The following is a 13,426-nucleotide window of genomic DNA, read 5'->3' on the forward strand; positions in this document are numbered from 1 at the left end:
TTCATATCGGAATCTGACAATAATCGGCTGCAAGAAAATTCTGCATGTCCTGTGCGTGAAGAAAAGTATGTTCATCCTCCAAATGAAGACTGGATTCTGGGTGATAACTGTAAAGTGTGGTGGCATGAAGACTGCTCAAGTTATGAAGGCAGTGGACGATTTCTGTGATATGTGCGGAGTATATTCTTCGTCTTCTTAATCTGTTTACCCTCCAGGTTCGGTTTTTCCCTCGGACTCAGCGAGGGATCCCACCTCTACCGACGCCCTCAAGGGAAGTGTCCTGGAGCTTCAAACTTTAGGTCGGGGATACAACTGGGGAGAATGACCAGTACCTCGCCCAGGAGGCCTCACCTGCTATGCGGAACAGGGGCCTTGTAGAGGGATGGGAAGATTGGATAGGACAGGCAAGGAAGAGGGATGGAAGCGGCCGTGGCTTTAAGTTAGGTACCAACCCGGCATTTGCCTGGAGGAGAATTGGGAAACCACGGAAAACCACTACTAGGATGGCTGAGGTGGGAATCGAACACACCTCTACTCAGTTGACCTCCCGAGGCTGAGTGAACCCCGTTCCAGCCCTCGTACCACTTTTCAAATTTTGTGGCAGAGCCGGAAATCGAACCCGGACCTCCGGGGGTGGCAGCTAATCACGCTAACCACTACACCACAGAGGTGGACGCGGAGTATATTCCAGTTTAAAACTGTTTTCTTCAGAGTTCTTGTATTTAGTGTAGTAATTTTAGCAAGAACTTCTAAAAATTATTAAAATTACTTTAAATTATTTTAACATTTTTCAAATATATGTTCTTTAGAAATGTATGTCCTTGTGTCGTACATAATTAAAATCAAGTTACTTCAAGTTTTTATGGCGTGTTTTACAAATTTCAGTGAAATTTTATGTTGAAGCAGTTGAGAAGAATGCTCGTCATCTTACCCCAATAGGTTCGTCATCTTACCCCAGGCACGGGGCAAGATGACGAATTTACATAAAATTAAACTTTACTACTTTATGAAAAAGCTATTAAAACTAGAACTTTGAAAATTGCAGAACTGTTGCATAAAAAGATAGGCAGTAATACACACGTCATTACAGGCGTAAAACACGCCATGTTCTGGCGGAATGTTGAAACGAACCTTACCATCGTCAACTTGCTCCGGTCTCCCCTACTTGATACGAGAACTAGAAAAGACCTGATGGAAAGCAGCATGATTTGCTCTGGGTGATTTCCGACAAAAGGGTAGCATTACGAAAATGTTGCGAACTTTGAACTGGGAAGACTTGGGAGTAAGGAGAGCTTTTGAAAGTAGGCGATAGTCCTAAATGCATATCAATTATGATTGATTGATTGATTGATTGATTGATTGATTGATTGATTGATTGATTGATTGATTGATTGATTGATTGATTGATTGATTGAGGAGTTTACATGAGATGTATTTCTTTATTTTTCGTGGCTTATCATCTACGTACAAAACATCCTTTCATCGAATGTTCTACGGGTGGCGGAGGGGGTGGGGGAAGACACTGAACGTACAGTATTTCCATCGATTTAATAATAATAATAATAATAATAATAATAATAATAATAATAATAATAATAACCTAGACCTAGAGTGTCTTATTGCAAGAACCTGCTTCAGGGGATGAACTGTAAGATCTACGTTGAGTTGAAAAAACTGGCTTTAGACAGACATCTATGGCTGCGGCGACAAGGCTTAGCCTTTAGAATATGATGATGATGATGATGAATATTATTGGTTTTACGTCCCAATAACTACTTTTTCGGTTTTTCGGAGACGCCGCAGAAGTCCCGCAGAAGTTCTTTTACGTGCCAGTAAAACTACCGACACGAGGCTGACGTATTTGACATCTTCAAATACCACCGTACTGATCCAGGATCGAACCTGTCAAGTTGAGGTCAGAAGGCCAGCGCCTCAACCATCTGAGCCAGTCAGCCCGGCTCCCATTGATTTAAATATTACTGTGTTGCGAGGTAAAAGTAGTTCTGTAAACCCCGGTGCATGATAGCTGAGTGATATTGCCATAAGCTTCTCACCAATGGAGCCTATTCATATCCTGGAAAATACATATGGTCTATTTAAAATTAAAAGTCCCGTCCCTGTGATTTGAATTCATCTTAAAACTGTAGGTTCTGTAGCTAACGATCACATGATCAGCAGACGCGTAAAATTACAAGTAGGCCACTCCTTGAAACTATATTAGGTAACCAATGATTCTTTCACGTTTAGTTTTATTTATAAACTTACGTAATCAAATGCTGGATTTGTGAAGATCATTGAAATAAGTACAACGTGTCTGCAAAGCTTTAAAACACATTTTTTCTCCGTGATAGAAAGCATTTTGAAGCACAACTAAGACCAAAATATTTCAGACAGTTTGTTTTATGTTACCTCGTGGGGCTCCTGTCTCCGTCCTGCATGTTTTATCCAATTCCTTGGCCATTTCCATGACTTTTCCTGAAAGTTCCTGGAAAAGAAGGTTTATAATTAGCGTGCATCAGTAGTTATGATAAATACAGTACATTAATTACAATAATAAAATTATATAATGAGGATCTCAATATAAGTTCGAGTGGAAAAATTGGGAATTCAGCGTGGTATTTAATTCACTTTTTTCCTACTTGTTCAGTAGATTAATGTGGTCACTTTTGTCTGGCGATGATGAATGACTAATGAAGTTAAAACTTTGCACTTCATTTATTCAGTGATGCTTTTGAGCGTTCTCTTTCCAAACGTTTGACTTAAGAATTAATGTATTTTAGTTTGATTGCCTTTACTATATTAAAGATACTTTGGTCCGGCTGATTGCCCCTTTTCTTTGGTATGTACCCTATATACTGGAATTACACGAAGTTAATAATTTATTGTCTTTCTCATCAATAAAGGAAGTCCTTTCTCTGCACGAGCCAATATACACCAGCTCAAGACCTCTAGAATACTTTCCTCGTCATTCTTATTATTTCGGAAAATCACGTTTATCAACAGTTACGTAGAAAATCTTTACCTCTAAGGTTTTCGTTTGTACACGTACAAGTGATAAAATTAGTGTCTGTCTCAACATTAGTGCGTATCAGTAGTGAGTGAGTTTTACACGACAGTTTTTTTTTTCTTGTGGACTAAACTATTCACGAAGTTACATGATAAGTCACTTCTGATACATTGGCACAATTGGGATTAATTTCTCATTAAAAGGATATATTTTCTCTATATTGTACTATTTCCAAAATTTAGAATTGTAGTAAGCAAGAAGACCTGGATTCGATATTCTACCCTTCAACGAATTTAAAACAAATTAACATCGAAAACATTATGTTTTGAGCTAGATGAGTGTGATTGATAAAATGTATCATATGCACATGTGCATTAATCTATTCAAGCAGGAGAGTAAGAAAGAAATCATCCTCCATTCAATACAATATTAAAATTAAATGACTCTAAATTACAACATTTCAAGTTTATGGTACCAGTTTCGACCTTCTCTTGAGGTCATCCTCAGGCAGACAATTCAAAATAGCCAATTGTTAAAATGTGTACAAAACATTTTCAAATATACTTCAAGAATAACACTAACATTTAAGCAAGTCAGTTTATCGAGTTCTCAAAAGAGTATTAAATTGTCACAAATGAGTTAAACAAAAGTGTCAGATGTATGAAACACTTTAAGTTCACATTTGCTCACTGTGTATGGATCAGGCTTTGTTGTTGAGGTTCCGAGGTTCCAGTCTAAGATTATTTTGCGACCTTAGATTGATATAAAAATGAAGAAAGTTGGTGAAGCAACTCCTGATTCTTTATGCCTTGAATAATAATATTTCCAGTCAATCTTTTTCCTGGTATTTCTAGTTGAGGGGGACGTCAATCTTATTAGAAGGTCGAATGGGTCCAAAAGTATGCTCCTGATCGTGTTAATTTGAATCGAGGTTAAAGGTTCATAAAGGCGTCCCTCATCGTTGTTCCCAGTGAAATGAAATGGCGTATGGCTTTTAGTGCCGGGAGTGTCCGAGGACATGTTCGGTTCGCCAGGTGCAGGTCTTTTGATTTGACACCCGAAGGGGACCTGCGCGTAGTGATGAGGATGAAATGAAACGATGAAGACGGCACATACACCCAGCCCCCGTGCCAGCGAAACTAACCAATGATGGTTAAAATTCCTGACCCTGCCGGGAGTCGAACCCGGGACCACTGTAATCAAAGGCCAGCACGCTAACCATTTAGCCATGGAGCCGGACGTTGTTCCAAGTATGTCGAGTGTATTGGCGACCTGGTTGGTCAAATAAATTCACGTTGAGAGGGTTGGTGGTATCCTTCGGGCTTTATACGCTAAATACGGATCTCAGTTAAGATGGCAAGCATTAATTAGTTGGCTCGAGGGGCCGGAAGTCCGTAGCGTCAAAGTTTTTTTTTTAACAAGATTTATCCCAAATTCGTTTTTATTTTGACCTCAGAAACGTCAGTTGTCAAGAGTGTACCGTATTTAAAGACGTGTCCAACTCGTATCAGCGTGGCTTAACAAACACAACAATGTTGATATTTTATTCTACAGGTGTCCTTTAACATGTAGAAAACAAAAAGTTTGTTATCACCTTTAACAACTGACCTCAGTCAGGATCGAACCTGCTGCATTTTTAAAATGTTTTAAATTAGGTTTACGCCGCACCGACACAGACAGGTGTTATGGCTACGATGAGAGAGGAAAGGCCTGGAAGTTGAAAGGAGGTGGCCATGGCCTTAATTAAGGGACAGCCTGGTGTGAAAATGGAAAACCACGAAAATCATCTTCAGTGCTGCCAACAGTGAGGTCCGAACCAACTATCTCCCGCATGTAAGCTCACAGTTGCGCGACCCTAACCGCACGGCCAACTCGCCCGGTGCCTGCTGCCTTAGGAGCACAAGGTGAACCACTAACCGACTATGTCACTAGACTATTATTTAATTACTATTTTCAAATCGCGAACACAATTTGAGGAAAATAATCAATGAAACAAACATGAAGTATCTACGGGGTGATTCGGAAGTCACTGTGATGATGATGATGATGATGATGTTGCTTGGTGTTTAAAGATCATCGGCCCCAGGAAGTCGATGTACAAACTTTGTGGGTGAATGTAAAGACTAAAATGTTATTTACAACATTTTCTGAATTGCATTCGTCGCAGAGTTTATTAATTTTCTTCTTTCTTAATCTGTTTACCCTCCAGGGTTGACTTTTCCCTCGGACTCAGCGACGGATCCCACTTCTACCACTTTAAGGGCAGTGTCCTGGAGCGTGAGACATTGGGTCGGGGGATACAACTGGGGAGGATGACCAGTAACTCGCCCAGGCGGCCTCACCTGCTATGCTGAACAGGGGCCTTGGTGGGGGATGGGATGATTGGAAGGAATTGACAAGAAATAGGGAAGGAATCGGGCGTGGCCTTAAGTTAGGTACCATCCCGGCATTTGCCTGGAGGAGAAGTGGGAAACCACAGAAAACCATTCCAGGATGGCTGAAGTGGGAATCAAACCCACCTCTACTCAGTTGACTTACGGAGGCTGAGTAGACCTCGTTTCAGCCCTCGTACCACTTCAAATTTCGTGGCAGAGCCGGGAATCGAACCCGGGCCTCCGGGGGTGGCAGCTAATCACACTAACTACTACACCACAGAGGCGGACGTTTATTAATTTAAGGATTGCAATTTGAACTAAGGTACTGTAGGCCTACGAAGTCCCTAAACCGGGCGCGCTGGTGAATTTCGTTCACCAACCTGCGTATTTCACGTGTAGTTTTTAGTTCCTAAGTGCTACAGCCGTCGTGCTGCTAGTACCTTCCGGCGAAGCCTTATCGATTCTCTCAGTGTAGCGGTATCTATCCAGGAAATTGTACGCTATTCGACACTGAATCGCACGTGCCATCATTTGGTGAACTTTCTTCACCACGCGCCCGGAAATGTAAGTAAATTTGTACCTTAAACGTTCTTGGAATTTCATTATTTTAAAATATGGACTATAGAGGAAACAAAAGTAACTACCTATTTTTATTGTAGGGCGAAGTTTGTGAAGGCTGAAGACATACAAACGCTGTTACAGAAATTATCTGATGAGGAGGAAGGATCTGAGGGAGCTGAAGTTTGTGATTTTTCTGATGGTGAAGATGAAGTGGTGAATTATTCAGACATTGATCATGACAGTGAGAGTGAACAAGAAGGTGATGTAGGCGTAGTTGGTAGCGATGAACACGATGAAGTAGGGAGATTTGCCTTGGGAAAGACGAAACAATGTGATGCACCACTAGCTCTTCAATGGCTACATCTAGGATTGACAAATCTTTCTTTTCAACTCATGAATAAGTGGTTGGTTGAACGGGCTAAGATAGGAACACTGCCTCTGGATAGCCGAGCATTGTTATCCCCATACCATCAGGAAGAAACATTAGAAGAAACAAATTGCCATCGAAGAGAGGACGATGCATTCATTCACTGTGAGTGAAAACAAAATCAAGTCACCACAATGAAGTGTAATCAGTGTCATAACTTTCTTTGTGTGTAAAGCACACTCTAAAAGATGCATTTGATGTGTAAGCTGTGAGAATAATGATAATTATTAATGAAGATTGTTAGAAGTATTTCGTTTTAAGTTCTCATGAGTTAAGTATTCATCTCTTTCAATTTTATTTTCAGTCTTCTACCCCATGAACATTTTTACCTTTTAATATTATATGTATGTACTGTCACTTGTAATTTGTGTCGTAATTATTATGTCTAAGGATTATAAAACACATAAGGAGTAACAATATCAGTCGTGTAAGAGTTAGTACTTGTTAACCAGTTGCTAAGGCTAAGAAAAATGAATGGTGAACGAAATTCACCACGCGCCTGGCAATGTAACATTTATAGGCGCGCCCGCTTTAGGGATAAATTTGCAGTAAATGCATTCTACCCAGAGTGAAATTCTACCCGGTGCAACACAAACAAAATAAAATTAGTTCCTCCTAGATTTCAAGAAAGCTACTCAATACAAACTGCGTATAATAGCCTACAGTACATTCATTTAATCGTAAAACATGTTCAAAGTGACATCCATGAAAGTGCAGACTAGGGTTACCAAGTGTCCCGTGTTATACGGGATTTCCCAATCGATCCTGCATTTGAGTTCATTATTCTTCGATTTAAAGATTCTGCACTATGATCGAAACGTGTAGTAGGCGAGTGAACCGCCGACGCCGAGCCTAAGCGCGGGCCTCGCGGAGGCAACTGGTGTATGTTCTAAGTATACGTGGTTCGAATGCATATTTAAAAGATTTTTGTAATTCTTTAAAGTAAATGGAATGGTGAAATGAAGAGATGTTCGACAACTCTGATAAAGTCGGAAATTCAAGTCTCAATGAATTTTGATCACAGTTGTCAGAAATTTTATGACTTGATTAAGGGCGGTTTAGTTTTACTTAAAAAGACAATAAGTGAAGGAAAAATACGGTTTTAAATTTTTACGTAGAATATGTAACAGCAAAATACTGTAGTTAAGTTCGTGCCTAGCACAGTAAATTATATCTCTGTGTTTTTTTCAGCAAATGTTATGTCGTGTCGACATGAGCTATTCCTTATTGGCATTTCAAAAATCTGGCAATCCTAGTGCAGACAGAGAACTGTTCATAGACGGACTGCTCTTGGCATGTCACAGACCCCATTCAGACATACGCACAGTAAACAAGGCTCTTATATGCCGGAATCAAATGTGCATAATGGGGTGAACAAACGAATAACAAACATTAACTTTACTACAGCCACTAGTGAAAATGAAATGGCGTATAGCTTTTAGTGCCGGGAGTGTCCGAGGACATGTTCGGCTCGCCAGATGCAGGTCTTTTGATTTAACTCCCGTAGGTGACCTGTGCGTCGTGATGAGAATGAAATGATGATGAAGACGACACATACAGCCAGGCCCCGTGCCAGTGAAATTAACCAATGATGGTTAAAATTCCCTACCCTGCCGGGAATCAAACTCGGGACCCCTGTGACCAAAGGCCAGCACGCTAACCATTTGGCCATGGAGCCGGACACAGCCACTGGTGAACATAACGAACATAATGAACTCAACAGGGAAATTTACAAGAGTTTAGTTGATGTCATATGTATTTCAGGTATGAATGAATTCTCCCCCACAGACTATGCTTTCTCTTAATTCTGGCAATTTTTGAATCGCTATGTAGGCGAACTTGACACGCCCAGGCTGTACTGGCCCATGTTTCTAATGCCTATCAAGATAGGACATTATGCACAATAACTCTGAAATGAACCACATTTCATTCGTACTTTTACCTCTACATTACAACCATAGATTGTGTACAGTGGCTTACGAATCACCCTATATACTGTATATCCTTATTATTTAAAAATCGTTATTAGCCATTCTATACCCATACTGAAAATTTTAGCCAATCACCACTCTTTTAAAGTACAGTTTGCTTCATGGAATGTTTCTTATTTGGTAACCAAATTTATTCGGTATACAATATATATTATTCCACCCACTGAGATCAGAATAAACACAAATAAATTAGAGACTTAATTGCTGAACATTTAATAATAGTTGGGAAAATTAAATATTCACAATGTCACAACCCAACCTCTCCTCAGAGGAGATCTGAATTCAACCCCCAGTAATGGTAGATATTTAATTCTGCCGTCCCGATTGAAAGTTGGTTCCTGGTCGACCTGGTCATCTATCCAATTTTGTATGGAAGAGAATTGCTCTATCGTCAGATTCCTTCATGGCGTAATGAGGCTGAGTTGCTGATTACATAATTTCTTTATTCTTCTCTCTAGGTCAGAATTCGTGGAGTCTTACTTTTCAAAACATTTTCTAAATCAGTCTACATCATGCGTCTTGGGGAAGAGACCTTTTCACCTCTTCGTTTGTCAACTTTCACCTACACAAATGTCCCCTCTTTGTAAGAGTTCGATACCTTTTCAATTCTCCGAACAAGCAATATCTTGGTGGATTTCCTTTGATGACTTCTTTCATATCTTCTTCTTCCTTTTCTACCGCTTTTCCCACACCCGTGGGATCGCGGGTGCGAACTGTGTAGCACGTGTGGATTTGGCCCTGTTTTACGGCCGGATGACCTTCCTGATACCAACCCAATATGAAGGGATGTACTCACTATTGCGTGTTTATTTGGTGGTTGGTAGTGTAGTGTGTTGTGTGAATATGAACATGAAAGTGTTGGAAGATACACAAACACCCAGTCCCCCGGGCCAGAAGAATTAATCAAAGGCTATTAAAATCCCCGACTCGGCCGGGAATCGAACCCGGGACCCTCCGAGCCGAAGGCCTCAATGCTGACCATACAGCCAATGAGTCGGACATGATGGTTTCTTACATATATATATAAACTTCTCTTTGAGTTCGGCTTATGGTTTCACTAATCTAATCTCTTCAGAAATTATATATACCTAGCATATCCCAAGGGTGTTAAATGTGTCAAATAGTCAAATTGTTCAAGGAGTCATTATCGCTACTTTCATGTCTGATGCTTCTAACTGCGGATGTACTGAAATCCACATACCTTTCACTCCGGTACAGCAAAGTCGGTTTGAAGGCAGACCAATATAAACATACTGTAGTTTATTCCGAAAACGTACTTCTTCAATGAATACCGTTGATCACAACTGCAAGCTCATCGTATTAGCTTTGCTGCACCTTGTTTAAATTTCACTTAGTATTATCGTAGTATTACCTTGTATCCTAGTATTATCTTGGTATTACCACCCCAGAAGAATACCTATCTTAAATACTTGAAGTGATCCACTTATTTCAGTTCTGTATTCACGACGTGACATTCAAGTCTCGAAAGTTTCTTCGATACTGACATCACTTCAGCCTTTAAGTGCTAATGTTCGTATCATATTTGCTACACCTCATTTTAAGCTCCAAAATTGCAGGCTTGAACAAATAATGACGACGTAAAATCCGATACTTACTATTTTGTTAGCAACACAGACGACAACGAGCCAGAAGGCGATAGCACTGATGAGTTTCAACATCATGACGGAGGTTGATGTACGAAGGTTGGAGAAGTATCTGTACTGTAGATGAGAAGCTCATGTTGAATCTAATTTATATCATATCCAAATGTACTTGAGCGAATTACAAAGCGGAACGAATCTCATGAAAGGACTTCTGGATTACTGTCATTAATACAATTCGATGGACAGAAAGAGCTGTTGTTATTTGCTTTAATAAATGTCCTTCCAGATGGAACATTTCTGGGTGTATATTACGGCACTAATTGCCGTGTTTCCAAGGCTGATTTACAGTAGTACTAATTATATACATTGACCTACCACAAGTTTATTACGTAATGTTCGAAAGGAAATGAACATTTCATCATTGTTTTAATTGTTGACTCCTGTTTAGCAAATGCTTCTAATAATATTGGCCATGTTGGTCTCTTCTATTATTTTATTTCATGTAGGATTGAAATTACTTCATCAAGTAACTTTCACTGAGCAGTCAGGTTCGTATTACACTACCAAATAAAGTGGCCAAAGCTCTTCTGTAAGTGGTGGTGGTGATGATTATTGTTTTAAGAGGAAGTACAACTGGGCAACCATCCTCTATATAACACTAACCAGAGACAAAAAAATGGGAGGGGTCCGACACTTCAAAAATGAAGGTATCGGGCAAAGAAAGACAAGTGCCACGAACGGCGTGAAAATGGAAGACTCCCTGGATTCGCAGACCTAATACCGTCGGGGTCGGAAAAGAACAAGAGTTGACCAGGGAAGGTCGGATAGGATAGATGAGAGTGAGGAGCCTGGCAGAAGTAAGTGGAAGCAATACCAGGACTCAGGTAAGGGACCCGTCGTCGCCAATCCACGTTCTAAAGTTCAGAGCCCCTCGGTCCCCTTTTAGTCGCCTCTTACGACAGGCAGGGAATACCGAGGGTGTTACTCTGCCGTCCCCACCCAGAGGGGGAAGATCTTCTGCAAACCATTTGATATAGCTAACTTTTATCAAAAGATTGTAACATGCAGTGATTGCACTAGACAACATATTTTTTCACAGTAAAGTCATCTCCATACAGACCATGAAGGCTCTTGGAGGAATGGAAGGTAACCTATGTGGCACTAAGTGGGATTAAGAGGTTAGCCTTCCTGCCCCCAGGAGTTAACCTGGTACTCATTTCTATTATAGACTTACTGAACCTCAGGGTTATGTACCACTCCAGAAGTGGAAATCACGTTTCTGGAATTTTTTCGACTTCTTGCCTGGAAATCGAATCCAGTCGTTCCACGTGAACCAACTACGCCTTTACATTCTCGGCTAGGAAGCTCCCATTTGATGATAGTTGAACGAAAATGGATGAAGGACAGTTCTACGCTTGTGTAACTTGGTAGTTCAATAGTTATGATAGGCCTACGTGTACCGTTAGTACTAAAATCCTCCTGTTGTTAATTCTTGACAGGGTAGTGAATTGTGCAGAGTTGACAGCCGTTTGCTTCCTTAGTTGCAATTATTATTATTATTATTATTATTATTATTATTATTATTATTATTATTATTATTATTATTATTATTATTATTGTACCGGCTGGTACACCTCTACGCCGCACATTTGAATTTTCCGCCTTAAAGTACTCCTCTACAGGAGAAACTGTGAACTTAAAACTGGATCTACTTAAACTTTTGCTCTGAAGATGTCACTGTGTTAATTTCGACGTGTTTTTGTTTACTATTTATCAAGAAGTTTGGACATTATCTCATAGATGTCTCTACTAAAAAACTATGATCATGCACCCTGGTGCGAAGTGAGGGAACTTTCTTGAAGATATTTTGTACTCATAAGTTTTCTTATTACTAAATTTCGTTCTTTCATTTGTGGGTTGGCAATATTAATCTTATCTTTCCGCCACTTTTGAAGTTAGCCAATCAATTATTTCTGTAATTAATTTTTGACCAATCGTGTCTTTCTTCTTCGATTTTATGTGTAACTGGGTACTGTAGCCAATAAACGCCTGTGGGTGTGTCTTAATTATTCATGAAAGGTCTCGAATTTTCCCCGAGGGTATAAAAACTGCTGATTTTCTTGTTTCTGGGACACTTCATCAACTTCTAACCTAGTGTATGGACATGTAGCAGGAGGCGGGAAGCGCCTCTTTCATCAGGCAGCAGCTCTTCAATGAGGTAATGGCCCTTTAACATCTTTATTTTCTTGCTAGCTCAGCAGTTTAATCCTCGAACAAAGATCCGAATCCCTTTACAATATAAACTATCTTTTCGACATGTATTTTTTGCCGTTTGATGTAAAAACTTCATTAGATCTGTAACTACAATTCGGGGATAGAGAGTGCTTTACCCTCTCGAGCTCCCCTTCATATTGATTGGAGGTGACTACGTTTGGTAACTGGTTTCCTTCCTTTCTGTAATGTCTTAAAATTTTCTTATACGAGTCACCTCCATAGTTTGGGAATAGCCCCTGTTTCATCGGCCTAGTGCTTCGTAGGTCTTAAAAAGTTTCATGTAGGAGTGCAGGTTCACGCCGCCATTCATTTTGAATTTTGGGCCATTTACTTAACCTGTTCTTTTCTGATAAGGCCCAGTAGGTTGGGTACAAGATACCCTGTTTCTTTGTAAGTGTGCCTTGAGGGCAGTTAATGGTAAAGTCTGTTGCGGCCTTTAATAGGCTCAGAAAATTGAGAGCGGGTCAGCTCTTTTATTTGTGGTGAAAGTGCCTCAGAGAGGCTTGATATTAAAAGTTGGGAGTAAGTGCTCCATGTATGGAGGGGTTTTCTGCCCTTTGGTAAATATGTGGTTGTGAGCTGAGAGCTCAGGAATTGTAAAAATTGGGGCTTGAAGCCCAGATTGTTAATTTGTCCATAAATCTTGGCTTTCCTGGTCTTGTACCTGATAGTCGGTTATTTGTTGACTCGTTGTTATTTGTTAAATTTTGAAATTCTATGTAAAAATTGTTAAGTTTTACTATTTTCGAAAATATAACCTTTAATGCAATTTTAAGTTAGACCCATTCACCCCGGCACCTTCTTTCACCTCTGCTAATCCACCCAAAACACGGTAACAATTATTATTATTATTATTATTATTATTATTATTATTATTATTATTATTATTATTATTATTATTATTATTAATATTATTATTAATATACCGGTGGTACACCTTCTCCGTCCTCTTAAACTACGCGCCTTCTATATGGCCATCTATGTAACTGAACTAGAACTAATATTATACAAGGTACTTGGATTTTCAACCGCTAGATGTCTCTATCATCGGTTTTGTTGCTCCCCTGGCGGGTCGAACTACCTAATCTATTAAGAAATTTGTATTGTGACAGGTGGCAGACCTTATGTTTGTGAAGATTGTTTTGTTCTTATGTCGAAGTTGTCAACGCTCCTACAGCTTCCTTCTT

The 13,426-nt window shown here is 39.8% G+C and overlaps 1 protein-coding gene across 1 annotated transcript in view; it reads right to left on the bottom strand.

Annotated features, from left to right (window-relative positions):
• The window catches only part of LOC136867164 (general odorant-binding protein 69a), a 30,177-nt gene extending 20,108 nt beyond the window's left edge, over nucleotides 1–10,069 (bottom strand). Inside the window, exons 1-2 of the mRNA XM_067144280.2 lie at nucleotides 9,978–10,069; nucleotides 2,410–2,485 (exon numbers count right to left, since the gene is read on the bottom strand). Of these exons, the coding sequence (XP_067000381.1) occupies nucleotides 2,410–2,485; nucleotides 9,978–10,043 (142 nt within the window). The 5' untranslated portion in view covers nucleotides 10,044–10,069. The remainder of the gene's footprint in view (nucleotides 1–2,409; nucleotides 2,486–9,977) is intronic.
• Between the last annotated feature and the right edge of the window lie 3,357 nt (nucleotides 10,070–13,426).

This window comes from Anabrus simplex, chromosome 3, assembly GCF_040414725.1.
Source record: "Anabrus simplex isolate iqAnaSimp1 chromosome 3, ASM4041472v1, whole genome shotgun sequence".
Lineage (NCBI taxonomy): Eukaryota > Metazoa > Arthropoda > Insecta > Orthoptera > Tettigoniidae > Anabrus > Anabrus simplex.